Below are 26539 nucleotides of genomic sequence, written 5' to 3'. Positions count from 1 at the left end.
ACTAGCGTCGGCCGGTCGCAGTGCGTCGGGCCGACGTACCGATGCATCCTGTGACAACGCAGCACAACGGGGGCAGCGGATGCAGTTTTACAACGCATCCACTGCCCCATTATGAGTTGCAGGGAGGAGGGGGCGGAGTTCCGGCTGCGCATGCGCGGTCGGAAATGGCGGACACGATGCACAAAAAAAGTTGCAAGCAACGTTTTTTTCTTCCGACGGTCCGCCACAACACGATGCAACGTGTCGCAATGCGTCGCTAATGTTAGTCTATGGGGGAAAAACGTATCCTGCAGACAACTTTGCAGGATGCGGTTTTTTTCTCCAAAACGATGCATTGCGACGTGCGTCGTACGACGCTAGTGTGAAAGTAGCCTAACAACAGGATTGTACTTAGCAACCTACACACAGTGTAAGGTCGGCGCCATTATACGGATTACAATGATACCTTGGTTCATGAAATCTGTCTTGTGGTTTAATCTTTATTGGCAGTTTTCAGTTAATAATATGATCATTTAAGAAAAAAATAAATCTACATTCAGCAGGCAGGCGGTGTACCATGATGCAGTGGTTAACATGCATATGTTTGTTTTACTTAGACACAGTGTGTGAAAAGAAAAAAAAAATTATCAAAATAGCATAGGCGCCGCCACCATTTTGGCAGGGGGGAAAAAGAAATTTAGGCTTCATCAAGATGATGCCATGTTGGTGGATCCTAATTTTTTTTCCCCCTGCCAAAATGGCACTGAGTGCACAGCAGCATCTATCGGAACGCAACTACTGCAACATGCCCACTGGCGCCGTTTTGATTAAGATAATAAAAAAAAATTTCTAACAATATATGTTTAAATAAAACGAAAATATGTGTATTATCCACTGCATCATGCTACAGTGCAGACTGGATGTTTTTTTTTTTTTCAAATCATATTATATTCAGTATGTAAAATAGGGGGCAGGTCAGGGAGGAATCAGTGACTTGTCAGAAGCCATACTAGTGATTCAGAGCACCACATGAAGAACCCCGCAAACAGCCCTGCCCACAGGCTGCCCGAAGCACGAGCATATCATTAACTGAAAATAAAGATTAAAAAACAACCACAAAATGGATTTCCTCAACCAGGTATCATTATCTATAATATAACGCTGGGAGCGTCACTCTGTCCGAAACCTTTATAGACTGCGCAAGCGCCGGCGCAGTCTGGACCACACAGAGTGACGCTCCCAGGAGATCGCGGTATGCGTAAACACTGAACGCACACCGCGATCTCCAACGGAGAGGCAGGGACCGTGGACGCGCCAGGAGGGTAAGTATTATATTCACCTGTCCCCATAAGATGCTCCATAGTATATGCCCTCGTACACTGCTCCATTATGGTTGATGGCCCCCATAAGATGCTCCATATTATATGCCCCCGTAAACTGCTCCATTATGGTTGACAGTTCAGAGGGCGCGATGACGCGCTTAATGCACGCCGCCCTCTGACTGAACAGTCACAGCCAGAGAAGCCGGAACACGGAGCGGCACGCAGCGCTGGATCAGGATCAGGTGAATATAGCAAGTGCTGGGGGGCCTGAGCTAGCGGCGATACCGGCACCTGACCCCCACAGCGCTCCGATGTCCCTGCCTGCTCAGGCCCCCCAGCACTCGGCGCCCTGCGACGATAGGGGAGTATGGTATTTTTTTTTTTTTATATATATCGCAGCAGCATACGGGGCATACACTATGGAGCATCTTATAGGGGCCATCAACCATAATGGAGCAGTGTACAGGGGCATATAATATGGAGCATCTTATGGGGGTCATCAACCATAATGGAGCAGTTTACTGGGGCATATAATATGGAGCATCTTATGGGAGCCATAAACCATAATGGAGCAGTGTACTGGGGCATATAATATGGAGCATCTTATGGGGGCCATCAACCATAATGGAGCAGTGTACGAGGGCATATACTATGGAGCATCTTATGGGGGCCATAAACCTTTATGGAGCAGTGTACGGGGGCATATACTATGGAGCATCTTATGGGGGCCATCAACCATAATGGAGCAGTGTACGAGGGCATATACTATGGAGCATCTTATGGGGGCCATAAACCTTTATGGAGCAGTGTACGGGGGCATATACTATGGAGCATCTTATGGGGGCCATAAACCTTTATGGAGCAGTGTACGGGGGCATATACTATGGAGCATCTTATGGGGGCCATCAACCATAATGGAGCAGTGTACGAGGGCATATACTATGGAGCATCTTATGGGGGCCATAAACCTTTATGGAGCAGTGTACGGGGGCATATACTATGGAGCATCTTATGGGGGCCATCAACCATGATGGAGCAGTGTACGGGGGCATATACAATGGAGCATCTTATGGGGGCCATCAACCATAATGGAGCAGTGTACGAGGGCATATACTATGGAGCATCTTATGGGGGCCATAAACCTTTATGGAGCAGTGTACGGGGCATATACTATGGGGCATCTTATGGGGGCCATAAACCTTTATGGAGCAGCGTATGGGGCATATGGATGGGAGCAGCAAATTACAGAACGGTGGCGCAGGATGGGAGCAGCACATGACAGAACGGGGGCGCAGGATGGGCGCAGCACATGATAGAATAGGGCAGCACATGACAGAACGGGGGTGCAGGATGGCAGCAGCACATGACAGAACGGGGGTGCAGGATGGCAGCAGCACATGACAGAACTGGGGTGCAGGATGGCAGCAGCACATGACAGAACGGGGGCGCAGGCTGGGAGCAGCACATGACAGATCAGGGGTGCAGGATGGAAGCAGCACATGACAGAACGGGGGCGCAGGATGGGAGCAGCACATGACAGAATGGGGGCGCAGGATGGGTGCAGCACATGACAGGATGGGGGCGCAGGATGGGAGCAGCACATGACAGGATGGGAGCGCAGGATGGGAGCAGCACATGACAGAATGGGGGCGCAGGATGGGTGCAGCACATGACAGGATGGGGACGCAGGATGGAGCAGCACATACCAGGATGGAGACCATATACCAATATAAATGCTCGCCACCCGGGCATAGAACGGGTTCAATAGCTAGTAATCAGTATAAGGGCGCAGACCTGACACTGTGTGTAGGTTACTGTGCACGATCCTGCTGACAGGTTCCCTTTAATTAGTAATATAACGGTGTAGACCATTTCACTGGACATGCACTTCTAGGGACAATTCATGACAATCTTACCGACGTGTGCTCCTCTCAGGTCATGGCAGCAGTCACACACACGAACTGGTGACAGTCCCCAACCGCGCTCAGGCACTGGACGGCTTTTTGACGAGCAGCTGTCACAGAAGCCCTCTCCGCAGGCCCGGCAGTGATGTTTGCTGTCATTATCTTTAAAAGGGGTTCTGCATTTCGTACATTCCTGTAAAGAGAAACGGCCACATAACCAGGCGCCTGAATAAGACAAGCACCTTATATCGCCTTCTGATAGGCACAGACATACAGAAGATGCAACGGGGCTCCATACGCCAACATGTCAGCAACTTCCGGACCACGCGGAGCATTACATAATGCCATCACTGGCAATCACTGACAATGATCATAATGCAGCACCGCTTTGCTCAGTTTAGTGCATCCTGTTACATGTCAGGCTCTCCTTCCATGATGTCTACGAACTGCCTGACACCTGTGGTAAGAAAATGTATTTTCTTCTTGTTCCTTGAGATATTCAAACCACCCACATGTACTGTGCTTGCCCGACACACTTTATCCACAGAGAATACATTATTATTTAACAGGGTTGTCCGGGCTTACAGTGTCAGCAGGACAGGTCATCAAAAGCAGATTGGTGGGGTCCCAAATCCTGGCAAACCCACCGATCAGCAAATTTTTGCTCAGGTGCGGTCCGGTTGAAAATACTGCTAGCGGCAGTTGCCAACTGCTGCAGAACAGCTTTGGCATAGAAGCCGTGCTAAAATAGCCGGTAACAGTGGCCACTTCACGACTTCTCCAAAGTGTTTTTATCCGTCCGAAGCCAAAAACAGCTGATCAGTCGGGGTGCCAGTTTTCAGACCTCCATTAATCTGCTATTGATGACCTGTCCTGCAGGTAGGTCATCAATAGAATATGTCTGGACAATCCCTATAAGCCATTTTTTAATGTAGATGCAATAAAATATATGGTACCAGGAAAAAGGATGGTGCACCCTTTCTAAAAAGAGTTTAATGCTGTGTCCATTTCTAATTTTTACTTGCATAGCGGTGCTCACAATTAGGCTGCCGTCACACTAGCAGTATTTGGTCAGTATTTTACATCAGTATTTGTAAGCCAAAACCAGGAGTGGGTGATAAATACAGAAGTGGTGCATATGTTTCTATTATACTTTTCCTCTAATTGTTCCACTCCTGGTTTTGGCTTACAAATACTGATGGAAAATCCTGACCAAATACTGATAGTGTGACGGCAGCCTTAACCTGCAGCACAGCTCTGGTAAATGCTCATGGGGGGGCCCCATGCAAGGAAAAACCTTGAACTGGATGCAACACTAAGCAAAACTTTTTGGTACTCACCTGAAAATCTTTATTAGTGGACACAGCACCCAACCTTGGTTGCCCGGTCGGGAGTGCATTTACTTTGCACTTTCTCTTGGGGTGTAAATGGATTATTTTGATTTTCAGGCCTTAATTCTTTTTGCTCCTCTCACTGCTTCCTCACTAGACTGAGGAACCTGGTGCTGGCAGCCGAGGTATAGTCTGCTGTGGAGGAGCCAATTTGCATTTAGGATGTAATACTAGTGTCAGCCTCCAGGTGGCAGCAGACAATGTGCACCAATGAAGCGGCCAATAAGTTCTGCAGCCCTTTCCTCTTTGGGGCCAGCTCTGTGCAGATTCTGAAACTTTCACGACCTATGAAAAGATGGGGCCATGGCCACTTTGGCTACTTACAACAGATGCGTTCAGAGAAAATGGCAGAGATGTATTTTCTGATTTGTTTCCCTGCGGAGCACCACTGGTCAGTACATGATGGTATAGACTAGTGATATGCCAGCTCTTACCATTGTTGAGTTAATGGACTGAACCCACGAGAGCCCAAGTACAATGGAAAGCTTTATAAAACGCTCTAGGATCACATACTATCTATTTACAAAGCAACCATGTGGGAATCCAGTCTGTGAGTTTAAAGGCAAGAAAAAAAAACCTGAATAATTATCTTACCAGAATTTGTGAGTTTGGTTTCCAGTAGGCCGGGGCAATCTGATCAGTCAACCACGATGTCACGGCTTTAGTGGGTCCAATACTTAGTTCAGTCACGGACTGGGCCATAAAGTTCATACCATCCAGAAGACGCTGTGCGGCATTGTTGTTATCCTTTAGGAATCCATCAGACTAAAGAATAAAAAAAAAAAAAAAAGAGTTATTGAATTAAGAGTTAATTAATTCAGGAGTTGTTCATCTGTGCGGTCCCCCTGGCTCCAGCCGGTTGTGGGGGAGATGTCATCCTAATTCCGCCTCTGACTTGCAACTCGACAATTTTGGACAATGTAATTCTGACACTATAGTAAGGAAACCTACTCCAAAAAAACAGAATGAAAAAATAAGAGTACAAAACCCATATAATGCAAATATGAAAATGTATTAATGATATTAAAAAAAACACATAAAAGAGGAGAAAACCAAACAGAAAAAAACCCCAGGGCAGTAATTTTAATATCATTAATACATTTTCATATTTGCATTAGATGGGTTTTGTACTTTTATTTTTTCATCCTATTTTTTGGAGCAGGTTTAGTTATATTATAGGGTGATATCTCATGTATTGATTCACTATAATTTTGTTGTTGCATTTACTGTAGTAAGGAGGTAGATCAAACTGCTCTATGTAAGGCCCCTTTCACACATCAGTTTTTTGCCATAAGTCGAAATCAGTCGAATTTTGAAAAAAAAAAAAAAACGGATCCGTTGACTGATGCCACCGGATCCATTTTTTTCTCGTAGACTTGTATTAGTGACGGATGGCATCACGTTTCAGCAGTCGTTCGCCAGATCTGTAGAAAATGGTTTGTCCGGCGGCTGGAGAAAACGGACATAATGACGCAATCCGGCGACGGATTAGTTTTTTTTTTTAACTGAGCATGCTCCAATCAAAATAGCCAGATCAGCTAGTCGGATCCGTCCAAAAAATGGATCCGTTGCATCAGTTTTTCACAATCTGCAAAGGATCCATCGAGCCAAAGGATTGTGACTGATAGCAAAAAACTGATGTGTAAAAAGTGCCCAAGACTTCTATCTGCTTATAGATTGTACAAATAACCCGCACAAGAGACTCTGAGTAAGATTTTCTTCTGCTTTTTGGCTGCGTATCTTGGAATAATGGATGCAAATTAATGGTATGGCTCAAGCATTTGGGGACAATTTTTTTTTTAAGTGTATGTAACTGGAGCTAAAAATTATTTTTGCATTTTGTTTCAGCTTAAAATTTTGCGCCGATTGCCTTCTATAGTCTTTGTGTTGTGTTATTGCTAGCTGCTGAATGAGATAACTGAGAATCTGTCAGTGAGCTCCTCATGACTGTCTGACTCTGAGATTGTAAGCCTTACCTGTCTTTAGCCGAGCTCCTCTCAGCTGATTTATAGTCACAAATCACATTGAAGTTGAAAATGGAGGAAAACAAAGAGCTTGTAAAAGCCGAACGATGCATTTTTTTTTTTATAAAACCCAATTGCAAAAATTATTTGTAGCCTCGCATATGTGCATTTAAAGGGATTGTCCGGCCTTCTCTACATGACTGCAGACTTGTGAATCCTCACAGTGTGTGCTGTTTGGATTCTCCCGTACTGGCGCTGGGAATGGGCCATTATGTAACCACAAGTATTTGAATACTTTCCGCCACATACCAACTAGACTGTACCCAGCGTCGCTCAATACACTTGCATGGAGCGAAGCCACACATGTCTAGTCGGCATGAGACTGCACGTATATCGTATACTTGCGGTCATGCGTTCACCAGCTCCCAGCGACAGCACAGATTAACAGCGGGCACGGTGAGGATTCACAAGTCTGCAGTCACAGGATGACTACACACTTGTTTCCTAAGGCTGGACAACCCCTTTAAGTAAAAAAAAAAAAAAAAAAAAAAAAGACTCCAAAAGGTGGACAAACTGTTTAAGAAATTAATGACTCACATCTGGCCACACGTGTTGTATCTCTGTGCGCACAATGGTATCAACTGGATCCTGATTTCCAAACCAGTACTGGCGACTACGATAGATCACCCCACAGTCTGGACACTCAATCACATACCTAAATGAAGCAAGAACGGGTACTAATAAGAAAGTTCATGTCAACGAAATATTGCAACTGATCATCTAACGAGATGCAGAGGACATGACTTACCCAGACCAGGCATACTTGGCAAGCCCCAACCATGGGGAGTCTGTAGATGCAGAAGTCTTGGGTACCACATTCATCTCTCTCCCACTTTCATAGCAAGCCTAAAAAAGGGGAACACAATGATTTGGATCTAACTGACAAAAAAAAAAAAAAATCTAACAGGTCGTCTCTGTGCCCATCGGTAAGGCATTCTGTATATAAGTCAATGGGGTCCGATCTGGTATAATTCCTTAAGAGGCAAACACCACTTAATAAACTCAGTGTATCTTATCAGTGGCATGTGACACACCAAAAATGTCACTCAAGTCAGAAACAGGATGACTATTGATACATTTTAAGGTTGAGCCACATCCCAGCCCCATCCTTAGTTCCACCCATTTTAGTGGAGCTGCCTGCAACTAGTATGAACAACAAAAGCTGCAAAAATGTTGCGCTTTTTTTTTTTTAAATGCTTTACTCCAATTTTTCTGGCAAAAACACTTTGACGAATCACCTTCTAAAAGTGTTAGAACAAAGGAGAAACAAAATAAGATGATAATGACAGCAAATAATAGATGTTCTGTGATGAGGTCCGCAGGGTGATATTAGACTTCAATAAATCTCAAATGTTGGACAACAGTAGCCAGGAAAAAGTGCAGAATATAAAATGTACAGGGTCTCCGTACACTTGAAAAAAGAAGCCCAAATCCCAAAACGCATTGTGAAACTGTACATATATTATTCATTTAATAAAGGCAACATTTTTGTTTGATGTCTTCTAGATCTCCGCTACTATTCTGATCTAAGGCTATGTGCACACGTTGCAGATTATTTGCGGTTTTTTAGCGTTTTTGCACTATAAAAATGCTATAAAACCGCAAATAATCTGCATACATTAAGCATCCTATCATTTTTAATGAAATCTGCAATTTCTGTGCACATGATGTGCGTTTTTCCGCATGAAAAACGCATTGCGGAAAAATAATGAACCTGCTCATTAATTTTGCGGTTTTTTTGCGGTTTTCCCACTGTCTAATGCATTGGGAAATGTCCGGAAAAAAATGCGCGAAAAAAACGCATCAAAACCGCGTCAAAACCACGCAAAAAAAGGTGCAAAAAACGTATGCGGTTTTCTTGCGGAAATCTGGCAGAAATGTCCGGATTTTCACTGGAATTTTCTGCATGAATTCCTGAACGTGTGCACATAGCCTTACACAACAGAAGACCTCTTTGGGAGCACTGAGGGTCTCCGATGTCTAACCCCATCTATCAAAATTTTGTGACCAGTCTTTTCGGTAGTAATGTGATTAACAAGGTAATGTGAGCGCGTTCAGTTATAGATATTGTGGGGAAATCCTTCTCGGCATGCGGCTTTTCTGCATATGCACTACAGCAGATATTCCGCTTCATTGTGTTGCCTGTACTTACAAGACGGTAAAGCCATATAGACTCATTGTGGTTTTGGGTAAAACATCGAGTGACCAAAGTAGGTCCAAGAGGCAGGACAATGAAAGGCGGTCCGATAACCTCTGCAGAGTGACATGGATAGGGTCTTATTCCTTTTAAAAATACATATCGATGATAACGATCCCACCGATTTTCTCACTTACCTTACAAGTGAAGACTCTGTTGTCGAACTGATGAGAGTATCTGCAGCGTCTCGACGCTTCGTGAAGAACTCCTTCCTTGCAGTGATTCATACTGTTCTTACATCCTGCTCTGGAAGACATGAGATCGGAATAAGACCGCGCTAACGGGAACAAGACCGCGCTAACGGGAACAAGACCGCGCTAACGGGAACAAGACCGCGCTAACGGGAACAAGACCGCGCTAACGGGAACAAGACCGCGCTAACATCAAACTTTTGTACGAAATAATTACGGTAATAACTAATCTAAAAGGAGAATCATTTCTGGGTTTTTTACATCATTATAACTACCGTAGAAAATCTTTTTATAAAAAGTAACGTCTCACCTATTAGGCCAGAAACAGGCACAGTTATATAAATTTATTTTAACAGTATGGCCTTTTAAAAGAGTTTTCTCATCTGCGCTATATTGGTGTTTCGCAGGATCGGAGTTGGGATTTACATCCATCAAGACATTTTTGGGACAAATCTATGAATATGCCATTCATGTAAACTGGAATATACACATAAAAAAAGGGGTTTTCATAAAAATCTCATAAAAATGTTACACCTTTGCTTTCTATACTGCACTTTTTATTGTTGGCCGCAGAATTATTTGACTGAGAATCCGTTAGTGAGTGCGCCATAACGTTCTGATGGCGAGTTTGTAACTATCTGATTTTTCTATGAGCTCCTCCCAGCTGATTTATCACAGACCACAGCAAAGTCTGATGTGCAGAGAAACTAAGAGCTTGTAAAAGTTAAAGGAAACCTGTCAGCAAGTTTTTGCTACGTAATCTGAGAGCAATATGATGTAGGGGCAGAGTGCCTAATTGCAGGGATGTATCACTTACTTTGCTGATTGGTGTAGATTTATAGAATCCCTGTGTTCTCAGATGTAGATGCAGCAGGGCTCAAAATGCTGCCCGCCCACACCCCTAATTGGCTGTGCACAGTCAGCAAGCAGCTAATCAGTGGTGGGGGCGGGGTCACACAGATTAGCTGGACTGCCATGCATGTGACACCTAGTCCTGCAGTGTTAATCTCCTGCTAATAAAACACCGATTGTAATGAAACGACAGCGAACAGCCCAGTAAGACACACATCCCTAAAATCAGGCTCTGTTCTTATCCCTCAGATTAAATAGCAAAAACTTACTCACAGATACCCTTTAAACGCTGCAAAAAGTTTTAATAAAACCCTATTGCAAGAATTATTTTTAGTCCCAAATAAACAAATAATAAAAAAAAGTTTAAAGAAGGACATCCTCTTTGATGACATGCTATTTATTCTCTAATGCTAGAAATTGTTACACTGACACTTACCCACAGCTAAGACACAGGGCAGAACAGGTAAAATACTCATCAGGGAAGAAACAGCTATGTGCCATTTGGTCATCTGGTATTTCACCACTAAAGCGATCGCTCAGTGCCTGGAAAGCAACAAGATCAGTTATTCCCATAGACAATAGATTACATGTAAAAAAAAAAATCAATATGAACACACAACATATAAGCAGTAATCTGATTGCGAAATAGCGGCCCCATCAGACTGAAACACAATAATGTTCCCTTTTACAAAGTACATAAATAAAATGCAAAAATATAATGTTTAAAAGGTGATTATCCCTTCTCAAGCAACTTTCTTCCATAAGCTGTTGTAGTTTTAAAAAAACAAAAAAAAAACAAATATAGAGCACCACTGACTCTTCCCATATCCAGCACCGGCTCTTTGTTGCCGACTTGTCTCTGCTTGTCTGCAGCAGTGCTAAAAGCACGTCAACAGCGCTGCAGCCAATCAATGAGCTTGTGCAAACTGCTCAAGTAAAGCCGCTGACCTTACTTATTGGCTGCAGCGCTGTCCCTGTACTTGGAGGGCCAAGAGTAAAGGTACCGTCACACATAACGATATCGTTAACGATATCGTTGCTTTTTGTGACGTGGCAACGATATCGTTAATTAAATCGTTATGTGTGACAGCGACCAACGATCAGGCCCCTGCTGGGAGATCATTGGTCGCTGAAGAAAGTCCAGAACTTTATTTCGTCGCTGGATCTCCCGCTGACATCACTGGATCGGCGTGTGTGACACCGATCCAGCGATGTCTTCACTGGTAACCAGGGTAAACATCGGGTAACTAAGCGCAGGGCCGCGCTTAGTAACCCGATGTTTACCCTGGTTACCAGCGTAAAAGTAAAAAAAAAAAAAACAGTACATACTTGCCTACCGCTGTCTGTCCCCGGCGCTCAGCTTCTCTGCACTCCTCCTGTACTGGCTGTGAGCGTCGGTCAGCCGGAAAGCAGAGCGGTGACGTCACCGCTCTGCTTTCCGGCCGCTGTGCTCACAGCCAGTACAGGAGGAGTGCAGAGAAGCTGAGCGCCGGGGACAGACAGCGGTAGGTAAGTATGTACGGTTTTTTTTTTTTTACTTTTACACTGGTAACCAGGGTAAACATCGGGTTACTAAGCGCGGCCCTGCGCTTAGTTACCCGATGTTTACCCTGGTTACCGGGGACCTCGGGATCGTTGGTCGCTGGAGAGCGGTCTGTGTGACAGCTCTCCAGCGACCAAACAGCGACGCTGCAGCGATCGACATCGTTGTCGGTATCGCTGCAGCGTCGCTTAGTGTGACGGTACCTTTAGGATGGATCAATTATAACCGTTCGAGTTCCTGCCTGGCATAACATGGATACTTGTTTTTAAAGTACAGGATTTTTTTTTGTGTATGTGAGATAATTTTTGTGAATTATCCCATGATCAATGTAGTAAATACGTTATAACTGTGAGCCTCGGAGATCATGAAAAATGGAATACAATTTTATAGGATGCAAACGCTTAATAAAGTAAGTGCACTCTACACCCTTAACCCTATAAAAGTCAGGCCACTGTGGAAAAAAGGTAATGATTGCTGCATTCATTTCTATGACTGTAAATGCAAATGGTGTCTATTACTGGGAAGGTCGACCCAACTGCAGAGATACGTATAGGTTAATGGTGCCCGTACAACCGATAATGCATTACTATTGACAAGGTCTGCATGCATTATGCAGGACACCTCATCTGGAGATGGACAGCCACAAACATTACAAAGTAGAAAGCATCACTGCTGAACTTTACAAGGGCAATGTCGTGACTTGCTTTATTCTCCTAGTTTTCTTTACGTCCGATCATATTCTCTTCTTCCCCTCCCTGTGCAAACCGCTTCACCGACTGTTACTGAACGCCAGCTGACGCCACTTACCACAAAATGACATCTTATTTCATATTCCTATGATAATTCATACAGACCTAGCGCACCCCAGAATGGACGCCGCAATGCAAAATCTCCATCTCACTCAGCATGGAAAGTTTCATTGTTTTTTTGTAAATATTCTACACATTTAAGTTATTTTGCCGTCATGGATGGTGTGAAGTCACATCTGCTTTACTTTGTCCTTGATACATAGTTGTGGCCAAAAGTTTTAAGACTGACACAAATTTTGGTTTTCACAAATTTCGCTGCTTCGGTGTTTTCAAAACTTTAAGTCAGATGTTTCTATGGTTACTGGAGAACAATTGTAAACAATTGTTCATTACCTTTTGTTTACAAATAGATCAAGTTTATGTAAACAATCAATATTTAGGGTATGTGCACACGATGCAGATTTAGTGCAGAATTGGTGCAGAACTGCAGCAGATTTTTCTGCTGCAGAAACGCTGCAGAACTGCACTGTGACGTGCTGGGACAAGGTGTTATCCGAGCATGTTCGTGTGCTTCGGCATGTTCGAGACTCCGTGACTGCATGTCTCGCAACTGGTATGTGCACACGATGCAGATTTAGTGCAGAATTGGTGCAGAACTGCAGCAGATTTTTCTGCTGCAGAAACACTGCAGAACTGCACTGTGATTTACAGTACAATGTAAATCAATGAGAAAAGAAAAAAGCTGTGCACATGGTGCAGAAAAATCTGCGCAGAAACGCTGCAGAACTGCACAAAAGAAGCGACGTGCACTTCTTTGAAATCTGCAGCGTTTCTGCGCAGATTTTTCTGCACCATGTGCACAGCTTTTTTCTTTTCTCATTGATTTACATTGTACTGTAAATCACAGTGCAGTTCTGCACCAATTCTGCACTAAATCTGCATCGTGTGCACATACCCTAACAGAGATGATGATAATTTTTCCAGACTTCTGCAATTCCCTGGATATACGCTTCTAAGCGAAATCCTGACTGATTGATGACCGCCCATTCTTGTCTCATCAGTGCTGAGGGTTTATCACAATTTCTGGGTATTTATTTGTCCACCTGCTTTTTCAGTATGGACCACAGGCTCTCAGTGGGACGGCGATCTGTGGAGTTTCTTGGTTATGGACCCAATGTCAGTTTTGTTAACTGAGCAGCTTAGTTATCTTTTCCCTTGCGACATGGTCTCCATCATGCCAGAGAAAGCCTTCTTCATTATCAAATTGTTCTGAAATCATTCAAAGGCCAGATCTACAGCTCCGCCACTTAGTGCTTAAAGGGGATGTCCCGTCTTACATGTGACTGCAGACTTGTGAGTCTTCACATTGCGCACAGTGAGGATTCTCCAATGCCGGGAACAACTGTCATCGATATGCATACCCCCAGCCACATTCAGACTTAATGGGTGCACCCTTGCTCTATGCAAGTGTATTGAGAGAGGCTGGAAACAGTCTAGTCGGAATGTGACAGAGTATGCAAATCAAATACTTGTGGGAATGTGACATAGAGTGACTGCAGACTTGTAGATTAAGACTGGACAAACCCCTTTAAGTTCTGGCTGCACATTGTGCAGCGATGTTCTATTATTAATGTCCCTTTACAGACCCGTCTTTTACAGTTCCACTATTTCATTCACATCATCCCAAAGCACACCCACATACTCCTCCAAAATCCTAAGAGGAGCATTTTTACCCTGCTGTATACAATGTTAGCAACACAATAATCACTGGAAAGTCAAATAAAAGTATAAGAAAACAAACTAGTATAAATATAATAAAGATACTAATTGTTTGCCATAGGCAACAGATTGGGCACCTGCCAGATCAGAGCCCCCATGTGACATATGCTACTATTTGGGAACTGACCTTCTATCAGTTGTATGCTTACCTTTAAAGCCTTGTAGATGACCCCGGGGTGACGGGATGAGCGTGTGGTGTTGTTCTCCAGCTGCTGCTCGATTGATCGTCTAAGTCCTGAGAAGTCAGTGGGTGGGTTGTAGGTACGAGTTCCCTTATAATGTATGGAGCTGAAGGCTTCTGGGAAACGACCGAGCTTGCGGAAGCGGTCCTGAATGACCTTCTCCGGGATTTCAGAGGCCTTTTCTACAAAAGGAATATTACAAAGAAGTAAAGCACATATAATGTGTATGGCAACTGCCAAGAGATAACCAACCCACGCAGATCTCCGTAAATAAGAACTGCAGTCATCATCACTGGATTCAGAAGAAAATCTTATGCAAGTCATTTAGCTTTGGTAACTAGATACATGTACAAACAAAATAATTAGGTATTTGCAGCTGAATCAGAAGCAGTCACTGCCTATATTGTCTGTAGAGGTGATGTTATAGGAGATCTCTCTGGTGTGATGCACTTGTAAGATAGCGTAAATCTGTATGACATGGGGCCGCGTACATACTATTACAAGACACAGCTTTGAGATTTAGTAGAATTGGAGCTGAACATTTTATAACATAGAAAAAAAAGAAGAAAAAAAAGGAAAGAAGAAAAAAAAGGAAAGAAAAACAAAGAAATGAAAGAAAAAAAAGGGAAAGACATTCAACTGAACAGAGCGCAGATAAAGACAGGTAAAAGAGTTACAAACTCCCCGTTTGTCAGTAACGACAAGCTGACTGATTCTCAGTTAACGCGTTCAATAAACAGTGCAACGCAGCGGCTATAAATGGCAAAATTTGTAATGAAACCCAATTACGAATATGATTTTTAGCCCCGATTACATGAATTTAAGTGAAAAAAAAAATGTTTCAGAAAGTCGACAATCCCTGGTCTATAGAAAATGGTTAGAAAGGAAGAGGTCATTAACTATTCATAAGAAGAGGTAAGGGAATCCAGACAATTTACCTCTCACGTACAGTGGCATGGCATTTTTTAAATGTAAATGATTAAAATATTTTTTTTTTTTTCCTAAAATACAAAGGAAATGTGTCACCTTAACTTTAGCCATTTTAGAGATCACTTCATCTTCAACCTAACTGTTCACTATGACAGTAATTTTAACCAGGGGTGCCCAAACTTTTACAAGCCACTGTATGCTCAAATTTATGTATGACATTTCTTTTTCGATATATATTTCCTTTTTAAGTCTAATTATTCATTTTATTTATCAGCCCTGGAATGGTGGGAGAGTGTGTATTAAGCCAGGAGTTTACAGGCCTAGAAGAGGCCAATACACCAATTATACATACACCAATTATAAATGGAGACTCTGGATCTATCCCATTCCTCAACAGGACCAAAATACTGATCATTGGGTCCACTTGTATCTTTTTTTGATTATACCTTATCCGTGTACTTGCAAAAACTACCAATAAAAATACACTCCCATACATAAGTAAGAGGTGGGCATCCTCGGCTTGGGCCCAATTCCCACCTAAAGTAAGAGGCCAGGCGTACTGTACAGTCTGCGATAGGACTCACTTGGAGGCAACCTTGCAATCATCTCCAGTACATCATCCCACCGATCCACAGACACGGATTTAACATCTGCCCCAACCCCCCCTCCCCCCCCCCCCCCATCTAGCCTTCGTCGTTATAGGGAACGTGGAGCGAATCATTTTTTTTTTTTTATTTACAGCTCCTATAAGATAGGTCTGGCTCAAAAAAGATAAAGAGGGGGCCCAGGAAGACCCTCTATAACATCCATATAAACAATTGTAAAAACAAATTTTGGGACTATGACAAATTGTATCCTGCCAGAACCAGGGCTCAGATTACAAATATCTTGAGAAGCAACCTGGGCAGAAGGAGGATACCCTTAAACCACTCGTCCTAATCCTGACACCCCGTAAGCAAAGGAAAGCCTACAATGTTCCTCCCATAGAGCGATAGTTACACACATATAAAGCTATGCTGTCCTGATTAGTAATGTATGCCTTGATTGACAGGTAGGGTGTGAGAGTGTTGCAAGTTGTGTGGCCTCGCCACAATAAGGGTGCAGAGGGCGTCGAGCCATCTCCAAATTCTGAAGACGTGAAAGAGACAATTTTTGCAGCAGATTTCAGGCTGCAGCAACAGGAGCGTGGTCCTGGGGAACCAAATGTGACCCTATGACACATACCCCGATAAATTCAATTCTGCTCTAAACATCAGTCGGGATACTCTATTATTGGACACTAAAGGTTTGTAGTGAAGGGACAGACAAGTTACGAATCAGGGAACCATCACAGGTCAGTGAACAACAAGTGACACAGACATTCCGGAATGTGGAGACAACGTGACATCGGACAGGAAAGTCAGGTCCATTTAGAGATTCTGCAGAGAACCACGCGCCTGTGTGCTACATGTGCCGATGAGCAGTAGTCACAGCTATTTCTATTTAAAGGGTGTGTATAGAAGTTGGAAAGGAGATGCAATAGCTTCTGACACAGTAATATGGTATGACCCACGGCCACAGAAGCCAAATAAAGATACTTTTTTTTTTTACTCCTTAAAGGACGTTTCTGGGATTAAAGGGAACCTGTCACCCACAAAATGTAAGTTGAGCTAAGCCCACCAGCATCAGGGGCTTATCTACAGCATTCTGTAATGCTATAGATAAGCCCTCCGATGTGTCCAAAAAGATGAGAAAAAGGAGGTTAGATTATACTCACCCAGGGGTGGTCCCGCTGCGGTCCGGGGCCTCCCATCTTCTTACGATGACGTCCTCTTCTTGTCTTCACGCTGTGGCTCCGACGCAGGCGTACTTTGTCTGCCCTGTTGAGGGCAAAGTACTGCAGTGCACAGGCGCTGGGCCTCTCTGACCTTTCCCTGCGCCTGTGAACTGCAGTACATTGCTCTGCCCTCAACAGGACAGACAAAGTATGCCTGCGCCGAAGCCACGAAGACAAGAAGAGGACATCATCCTAAGAAGATGGGAGGCCCAGGACCGCAGCGGGAGCGCCCCTGGGTGAGTATATTCTAACTTCTTTTTCTCATCTTTCAGGTAACATCGGGGGCTTATCTACAGCATTACAGAATGTAGATTGTCTCATGCCTCCTATTCTGTATAAACCTTCTGAGCTCTGTTAAATCTGCAGCAGTGTAAATAGGGATTGTATCACACCTGCTGCACCAAGTAAGCTAAGTAATACATTGCTGGAATCAGGGTTTCTGCCCCTTCATCATGCTGCTTGCAGAGGATGTAGCAAAAACTCACTGGTAGGTTCTTTTTAAAATAGGTAATCAATAGTGAAGAGTGATCGTGCTCGTGTGCTATCCTAGTGTCTTCTGCGTGCTCAAAAAATATGTTGGAGTCCCCGCGGCTGCATGTCTCGCAGCTGTTTGACAGCCACAACAAATGGAAGATACTATTAGCACACAAGCATGCTCAGATTACTCATTATACAAGCACGCTTGCTCATCACTAGTAATCAACAATAGATCTGCAGGTATCTGACTCTCCACACTACAACTAATCAACACCAATGATAACCGGATGTAAACAGTGACTGGAGCTCCATACACTGTGTAGAGTTTTTCCCCAGGTGCTACGACTCAGCTCCCATTGACTTGAATAGGCACTGAGCTGCAGTACCCGAGAACAGCCACTACACCAGGCATGTCAAACTCAGGGTACCCAGAGGGCCACATGAGTAACAAGAGGTTGTTGCGAGGGCCGCACACAGCAGCTAATGTCACACACGTATTTTAACAGCAGTCAATGAAAACAAGATATGAAGTAGTAATATGTAACAGCAACATATATTTGCAGTGCGCAACAGCAACTAATATATTTAACAAAAATACAGCAATTAAAAACTAAACATTTATTTGCTATCATTTTTTTCAAAATCCGCCATAAATCCGCAGCGGTTTAGCACTGCGGATTTATCAAATCCGCTGCGGAAAAATCCGCAGAGGACCAGAATACGTGTGCACATACCGAAACCCTAACCCTAACCCCAACTTTAGTGGAAAAAAAAATTCTTTATTTTATTACTGTCCCTATCTATGGGGGTGACAAAGGGGGGGGGGGGTCATTTACTATTTTTTTTTATTTTGATCACTGTGATAGGTTATATCTCAGTGATCAAAATGCACTTTGGAACGAATCTGCCGGCCGATTCGGCGGCGCACTGCGCATGCGCCTGCCATTTTGGAAGATGGCGGCGCCCATGGAGAAGACGGACGGACCCCGGGAGGATCGGTAAGTATGATGGGGTGGGGGAGCACGGGGGGGGGGGGGGGGGAGTATATGAGCATGGGGGGGGGGGGTGGATCGGAGCATGGGGGTTGGATCGGAGCACAGGGGGGTTGGATCGGAGCACAGGGGGTGGAATTGGAGCACGGGGGGAGCGGACAAGAGCACGGGGGGAGCGGAGCACAGGATGGAGGGGAGCGGGGCAGTGTGCAGGACTGATCGGTGGCTTGGGGGGGGCGATCGGTGGGGTGGGGGCGCATCAGTGTTTCCAGCCATGGCCGATGATATTGTAGCATCGGCCATGGCTGGATTGTAATATTTCACCAGTTATAATAGGTGAAATATTACAAATCGCTCTGATTGGCAGTTTCACTTTCAACAGCCAATCAGAGCGATCGTAGCCACGGGGGGGGGGGGGGGAAAGGGTTTGAAGCCACCGCCACCTGGGCTGTACTACCACTCCCCCTGTCCCTGCAGATCGGGTGAAATTGGAGTTAACCCTTTCACCCGATCTGCAGGGACGCGATCTTTCCATGACGCCACATAGGCGTCATGGGTTGGATTGGCACCGACTTTCATGACGCCTATGTGGCGTCAAAAGTCGGGAAGGGGTTAATGGTACCATTACATACAGGAGGGCCACTCACTTGCTTGGACTTTGCCTGTGCGGCAGTGGGTCCCTTCTTCCTCGGTCACAGTCACTCTCAGCCTTCCTGACTTAGGACGGTGATCAGCAGCCACGCGAGCCGCAGATGTACAAAACTCACGATCAGCACTTCCGGGTCGTCATTCATTGACCCATATCCCTGCATATGACCTGCTTACGTGATCAGCAGCCGATCAAAGTACACACGTCATGGATTGACACGGAGCTAGTTGGTCGGCTGCTGATCACGTAAGCAGGTCATATGCAGGGATATCGGCCAATGAATGAAGAGCCAGAAGTGCTGATCGTGAAGTTTTGAGCATCCTGTGGCCCGCACAAAAGTCTCAAACTTTGTGTTTAGAGACAAAGTTTGAGACTTTTGTGCGGGCCGCAGATACGGCTGTAAAGGGCCGCATTCGGCCCGTGAGACGCGTGTTTGACATGCCTGCACTACACAGTGTATGCAGCTGCATTCACAGTTTACATCTAATCGTCGGTGCTGAAAACAGCCGATTGGTGGAGGTCCTGAGGAGATCCAGGTACCTTAAGAATAGGTTATCAGTATCCAAAGTTTGGAAAATCCCTTTAAAAGGTAAAATAAGAAAAAACGGGTGCTACAAGTTTACGCAGATGCAAATATGTCTTCATAAATGTATTATTGTGCTGGAAAACTCACTTTTAGACAGATCTTAAAATGCCGTGTGAGATTTCAATTTATTTTTGGACATAACAACAGACAGCAGAAAACCCAGTACAGAAGTTATGATCGGAAAACTGGTTTCCAGCTATGCCACGCAATGTTCATAGTGGGGAAAAAAAGCACATAAATCATCTAAAAGACTGAACTACAGAATATGGGGGATTGTAAGACCTTCCTCGTCCTTATGGCCCACAGTCTAGTCTCTCCTCTGAAAACCGGAGCCGACAGACGCTCTCGCACATGAGGACTGGAGATGTCCACGTGCCTTATGGTCATTTACCCGAGTGGCCGCTAAGTGACGTCCACCCTTACAAGCTCGTACAAAGTCCATCCGAATAAGGTTTGTATTACTGAATCAAACTATTAAAAAGTTATGTTGATTTTTACAGAAAACAATTATTGCTGCTTTTTTGTGTAATTTTTATGATGAGAACATTAATCTTATTTTTATGATTTCAGTTAAGACATTGGCTACTAGAGCAGTTACAATAATATGACACTTCTGATTCAGTTTTTCACTTGTTGCTTTGCCGTATGAAAGGGACAGAATGAGCAAAGTCATCTCATCAATAAAACGGAAGGCAAGTTTTGAAATCTTGGAGGCCCAGTACCACATTCACACATCCGTGTGTCATGATCTGAGCACAGACAGAGAGGCATGAACTGTCGGAGACTCCCCTTACCCAAACTTGACAGCCTCGTGCATGCCTATGAGGCAGTAAAATTCGGGTCAAGAGATCCATGGTGTGCTCAGTCCATGACATATGGATGTGCGAGTGCTGCAAGTGTATTCATTAATTGTTCCCAATAGTCTGGGCTTATAGGTGGTCATTCCAGCCCCGCTGATCTGCTGCCCTTACATGAAACTGAAATGAACACAAGACATGCCTGATTATTAAAGGGATCCATATACTTAGTAAATAGGCCTTATGTAAAAGATCAGAGGAGGTGACAACTTGGTTATATAAGCTCCATGCGGATCTGAAGGACATGGCTGGGGAGGTGTGATTGCTTGTGTGTGGGGGTAGGGTGGTCCAGTCCATGAATCCGAGAGAGCAGACTCTTCGCCCACATGTAGACGAGGATATCAATGGCAGATCAGACGTCGGTAGAAAGTTTGATTTTACAAAACTACTGTACTGTCTGCAGTTGTACTTTGAGGACACAACCACCTGTTGGAGGACATGGACGCTACGTCATTATTCACACATTGGAGTAAACAAGCTGCTGTTACTTATCACTGACTACATCTATAATTAGTCACTTCCTTACAGTCAGTTGTGAAACGTCATCGTATCTGTTATGGCTGGCAATCAGGCAACACAGCGTGCAGTAATCAGCGCACATACAGAGATCTGGCAATAACCAAAAACAATAGGACGAGCTCTGAGACGTGGAATCTCTGTAGACTGCAGTACCTGATCTATCCTCACACAACTATAAGCAGCAGTGGATTGCGCCTAACAACTACCTATGCAACTCGGCACTGCCTGAGGAGCTGACTAGCCTGAAGATAGAAATACAAGCCTGACTTACCTCAGAGAAATACCCCAAAGGAATAGGCAGCCCCCCACATATAATGACTGTTAGCAAGATGAAAAGACAAACGTAGGAATGAAATAGATTCAGCAAAGTGAGGCCCGATATTCTAGACAGAGCGAGGATAGCAAAGAGAACTATGCAGTCTACAAAAGACCCTAAAACGAAAACCACGCAAAGGGGCAAAAAGACCCACCGTGCCGAACTAACAGCACGGCGGTGCACCCCTCTGCTTCTCAGAGCTTCCAGCAAAAGACAATAGCAAGCTGGACAGAAAAAAACAGAAAACAAACTAGAAGCACTTATCTAGCAGAGCAGCAGGCCCAAGGAAAGATGCAGTAGCTCAGATCCAACACTGGAACATTGACAAGGAGCAAGGAAGACAGACTCAGGTGGAGCTAAATAGCCAGGCAGCCAACGAGCTCACCAAAACACCTGAGGGAGGAAGCCCAGAGACTGCAATACCACTTGTGACCACAGAAGTGAACTCAGCCACAGAATTCACAACAGTACCCCCCCCTTGAGGAGGGGTCACCGAACCCTCACCAGAACCCCCAGGCCGACCAGGATGAGCCACATGAAAGGCACGAACAAGATCTGGGGCATGGACATCAGAGGCAAAAACCCAGGAATTATCTTCCTGAGCATAACCCTTCCATTTGACCAGATACTGGAGTTTCCGTCTAGAGACACGAGAATCCAAAATCTTCTCCACAATATACTCCAATTCCCCCTCCACCAAAACAGGGGCAGGAGGCTCCACAGATGGAACCATAGGTGCCACGTATCTCCTCAACAACGACCTATGGAATACATTATGTATGGAAAAGGAGTCTGGGAGGGTCAGACGAAAAGACACCGGATTGAGAATCTCAGAAATCCTATACGGACCAATAAAACGAGGTTTAAATTTAGGAGAGGAAACCTTCATAGGAATATGACGAGAAGATAACCAAACCAAATCCCCAACACGAAGTCGGGGTCCCACACGGCGTCTGCGATTAGCGAAAAGCTGAGCCTTCTCCTGGGACAAGGTCAAATTGTCCACTACCTGAGTCCAGATCTGCTGCAACCTGTCCACCACAGAATCCACACCAGGACAGTCCGAAGACTCAACCTGTCCTGAAGAGAAACGAGGATGGAACCCAGAATTGCAGAAAAATGGAGAGACCAAGGTAGCCGAGCTGGCCCGATTATTAAGGGCGAACTCAGCCAACGGCAAAAATGACACCCAATCATCCTGGTCAGCGGAAACAAAACATCTCAGATATGTTTCCAAGGTCTGATTGGTTCGTTCGGTCTGGCCATTAGTCTGAGGATGGAAGGCCGAGGAGAAAGATAGGTCAATGCCCATCCTACCACAAAAGGCTCGCCAGAACCTCGAGACAAACTGGGAACCTCTGTCAGAAACAATATTCTCAGGAATGCCATGTAAACGAACCACATGCTGGAAGAACAAAGGCACCAAATCAGAGGAGGAAGGCAATTTAACCAAGGGCACCAGATGGACCATTTTAGAAAAGCGATCACAGACCACCCAAATGACCGACATTTTTTGAGAAACGGGAAGGTCAGAAATGAAATCCATCGAAATATGTGTCCAAGGCCTCTTCGGGACCGGCAAGGGCAAAAGCAACCTACTGGCACGTGAACAGCAGGGCTTAGCCCTAGCACAAATTCCACAGGACTGCACAAAAGCACGCACATCCCGTGACAGAGATGGCCACCAGAAGGATCTAGCCACTAACTCTCTGGTACCAAAGATTCCTGGATGACCGGCCAGCACCGAACAATGAAGTTCAGAGATAACTTTACTAGTCCACCTATCAGGGACGAACAGTTTCTCGGCCGGACAACGATCAGGTTTATTAGCCTGAAATTTCTGCAACACTCTCCGCAAATCAGGGGAGATGGCAGACACAATGACTCCTTCCTTGAGGATACTCGCCGGCTCAGATAACCCCGGAGAGTCGGGCACAAAACTCCTAGACAGAGTATCCGCCTTCACATTTTTAGAGCCCGGAAGGTATGAAATCACAAAATCAAAACGAGCAAAAAATAACGACCAACGGGCCTGTCTAGGATTCAAGCGCTTGGCAGACTCGAGATAAGTCAAGTTCTTATGATCAGTCAATACCACCACGCGATGCTTAGCACCCTCAAGCCAATGACGCCACTCCTCGAATGCCCACTTCATGGCCAGCAACTCTCGGTTGCCCACATCATAATTACGCTCAGCAGCAGAAAATTTCCTGGAAAAGAAAGCACATGGTTTGAACACTGAGCAACCAGAACCTCTCTGTGACAAAACCGCCCCTGCACCAATCTCAGAAGCATCAACCTCGACCTGGAACGGAAGAGAAACATCAGGTTGACACAACACAGGGGCACAGCAAAAACGACGCTTCAACTCCTGAAAAGCTTCCACGGCAGCAGAAGACCAATTAACCAAATCAGCACCCTTCTTGGTCAAATCGGTCAATGGTCTGGCAATGCTAGAAAAATTACAGATGAAGCGACGATAAAAATTAGCAAAGCCCAGGAATTTCTGCAGACTTTTTAGAGATGTCGGCTGAGTCCAATCCTGGATGGCCTGAACCTTAACCGGATCCATCTCGATAGTAGAAGGGGAAAAGATGAACCCCAAAAATGAAACTTTCTGCACACCGAAGAGACACTTTGATCCCTTCACGAACAAGGAATTAGCACGCAGTACCTGGAAAACCATTCTGACTTGCTTCACATGAGACTCCCAATCATCTGAGAAGATCAAAATGTCATCCAAGTAAACAATCAAGAATTTATCCAGATACTCACGGAAAATGTCATGCATAAAAGACTGAAAAACAGATGGAGCATTGGCAAGTCCGAACGGCATCACCAGATACTCAAAATGACCCTCGGGCGTATTAAATGCCGTTTTCCATTCATCTCCCTGCCTGATTCTCACCAGATTATACGCACCACGAAGATCAATCTTAGTAAACCAACTAGCCCCCTTAATCCGAGCAAACAAGTCAGAAATCAATGGCAAGGGATACTGAAACTTAACAGTGATCTTATTAAGAAGGCGGTAATCAATACACGGTCTTAGCGAACCATCCTTCTTGGCTACAAAAAAGAACCCTGCTCCCAATGGTGACGACGATGGGCGAATATGTCCCTTCTCCAGGGACTCCTTCACATAACTGCGCATAGCGGTGTGTTCAGGTACGGACAAATTAAATAAACGACCCTTAGGGAATTTACTACCAGGAATCAAATCGATAGCACAATCACAATTCCTATGCGGAGGTAGGGCATCAGACTTGGACTCTTCAAATACATCCTGAAAGTCCGACAAGAACTCTGGGATGTCAGAAGGAATGGATGACGAAATAGACAAAAATGGAACATCACCATGTACTCCCTGACAACCCCAGCTGGTTACCGACATAGAGTTCCAATCCAATACTGGATTATGGGTTTGTAGCCATGGCAACCCCAACACGACCACATCATGCAAATTATGCAGTACCAGAAAGCGAATAACTTCCTGATGTGCAGGAGCCATGCACATGGTCAGCTGGGCCCAGTACTGAGGCTTATTCTTGGCCAAAGGTGTAGCATCAATTCCTCTCAACGGAATAGGACACCGCAAAGGCTCCAAGAAAAATCCACAACGTTTAGCATAATCCAAATCCATCAGATTCAGGGCAGCGCCTGAATCCACAAACGCCATGACAGAATACGATGACAAAGAGCACATTAAGGTAATGGACAAAAGGAATTTGGACTGTACAGTACCAATAACGGCAGAGCTATCGAACCGCCTAGTGCGTTTAGGACAATTAGAAATAGCATGAGTAGAATCACCACAATAGAAACACAGTCTGTTCAGACGTCTGTGTTCTTGCCGTTCTACTTTAGTCATAGTCCTGTCGCACTGCATAGGCTCAGGTTTACTCTCAGGCAGTACCGCCAGATGGTGCACAGATTTACGCTCGCGCAAGCGACGACCGATCTGAATGGCCAAGGACATAGACTCATTCAAACCAGCAGGCATAGGAAATCCCACCATTACATCCTTAAGAGCTTCAGAGAGACCCTTTCTGAACAAAGCCGCTAGTGCAGATTCATTCCACAGAGTGAGTACTGACCATTTCCTAAATTTCTGACAATATACTTCTACATCATCCTGACCCTGGCATAAAGCCAGCAGATTTTGCTCAGCCTGATCCACTGAATTAGGCTCATCGTAAAGCAATCCCAGCGCCTGGAAAAATGCATCAACATTACTCAATGCAGAATCTCCTGGTGCAAGAGAAAACGCCCAGTCCTGTGGGTCGCCGCGCAAAAAAGAAATAATAATCAAAACCTGTTGAATAGGATTACCAGAAGAATGAGGTTTCAAGGCCAAAAATAGCTTACAATTATTTCTGAAGCTCAGGAACTTAGTTCTGTCACCAAAAAACAAATCAGGAATCGGAATTCTTGGTTCTAGCATCGATTTCTGATCAATAGTATCTTGAATCTTTTGTACATTTACAACGAGATTATCCATTGAGGAGCACAGAGCCTGAATATCCATGTCCACAGCTGTGTCCTGAAGCACTCTAATGTCTAGGGGAAAAAAAAGACTGAAGACAGAGCTAAGAAAAAAAAATGATGTCAGGATTTCTTTTTTCCCTCTATTGGGAATCATTGGTGAGGCTCCTTGTACTGTTATGGCTGGCAATCAGGCAACACAGCGTGCAGTAATCAGCGCACATACAGAGATCTGGCAATAACCAAAAACAATAGGACGAGCTCTGAGACGTGGAATCTCTGTAGACTGCAGTACCTGATCTATCCTCACACAACTATAAGCAGCAGTGGATTGCGCCTAACAACTACCTATGCAACTCGGCACTGCCTGAGGAGCTGACTAGCCTGAAGATAGAAATACAAGCCTGACTTACCTCAGAGAAATACCCCAAAGGAATAGGCAGCCCCCCACATATAATGACTGTTAGCAAGATGAAAAGACAAACGTAGGAATGAAATAGATTCAGCAAAGTGAGGCCCGATATTCTAGACAGAGCGAGGATAGCAAAGAGAACTATGCAGTCTACAAAAAACCCTAAAACGAAAACCACGCAAAGGGGCAAAAAGACCCACCGTGCCGAACTAACAGCACGGCGGTGCACCCCTCTGCTTCTCAGAGCTTCCAGCAAAAGACAATAGCAAGCTGGACAGAAAAAAACAGAAAACAAACTAGAAGCACTTATCTAGCAGAGCAGCAGGCCCAAGGAAAGATGCAGTAGCTCAGATCCAACACTGGAACATTGACAAGGAGCAAGGAAGA

General features: G+C 44.7%; 1 protein-coding gene across 1 annotated transcript in view; it reads right to left on the bottom strand.

The window, feature by feature from the left end:
• The window catches only part of ZFYVE1 (zinc finger FYVE-type containing 1), a 45448-nt gene that overhangs the window by 6088 nt on the left and 12821 nt on the right, over positions 1–26539 (bottom strand). Inside the window, exons 3-9 of the mRNA XM_069731238.1 lie at positions 14081–14295; positions 10297–10403; positions 8955–9063; positions 7369–7466; positions 7158–7275; positions 5191–5361; positions 3218–3398 (exon numbers count right to left, since the gene is read on the bottom strand). Coding sequence (XP_069587339.1) covers positions 3218–3398; positions 5191–5361; positions 7158–7275; positions 7369–7466; positions 8955–9063; positions 10297–10403; positions 14081–14295 — 999 coding nt within the window. The remainder of the gene's footprint in view (positions 1–3217; positions 3399–5190; positions 5362–7157; positions 7276–7368; positions 7467–8954; positions 9064–10296; positions 10404–14080; positions 14296–26539) is intronic.

This window comes from Ranitomeya imitator, chromosome 1, assembly GCF_032444005.1.
Source record: "Ranitomeya imitator isolate aRanImi1 chromosome 1, aRanImi1.pri, whole genome shotgun sequence".
NCBI classification, from domain to species: Eukaryota; Metazoa; Chordata; class Amphibia; order Anura; family Dendrobatidae; genus Ranitomeya; species Ranitomeya imitator.
The sequence above is the reverse complement of the archived record's forward strand: the minus strand, read 5'-3'. Positions and strand labels throughout refer to the sequence as shown.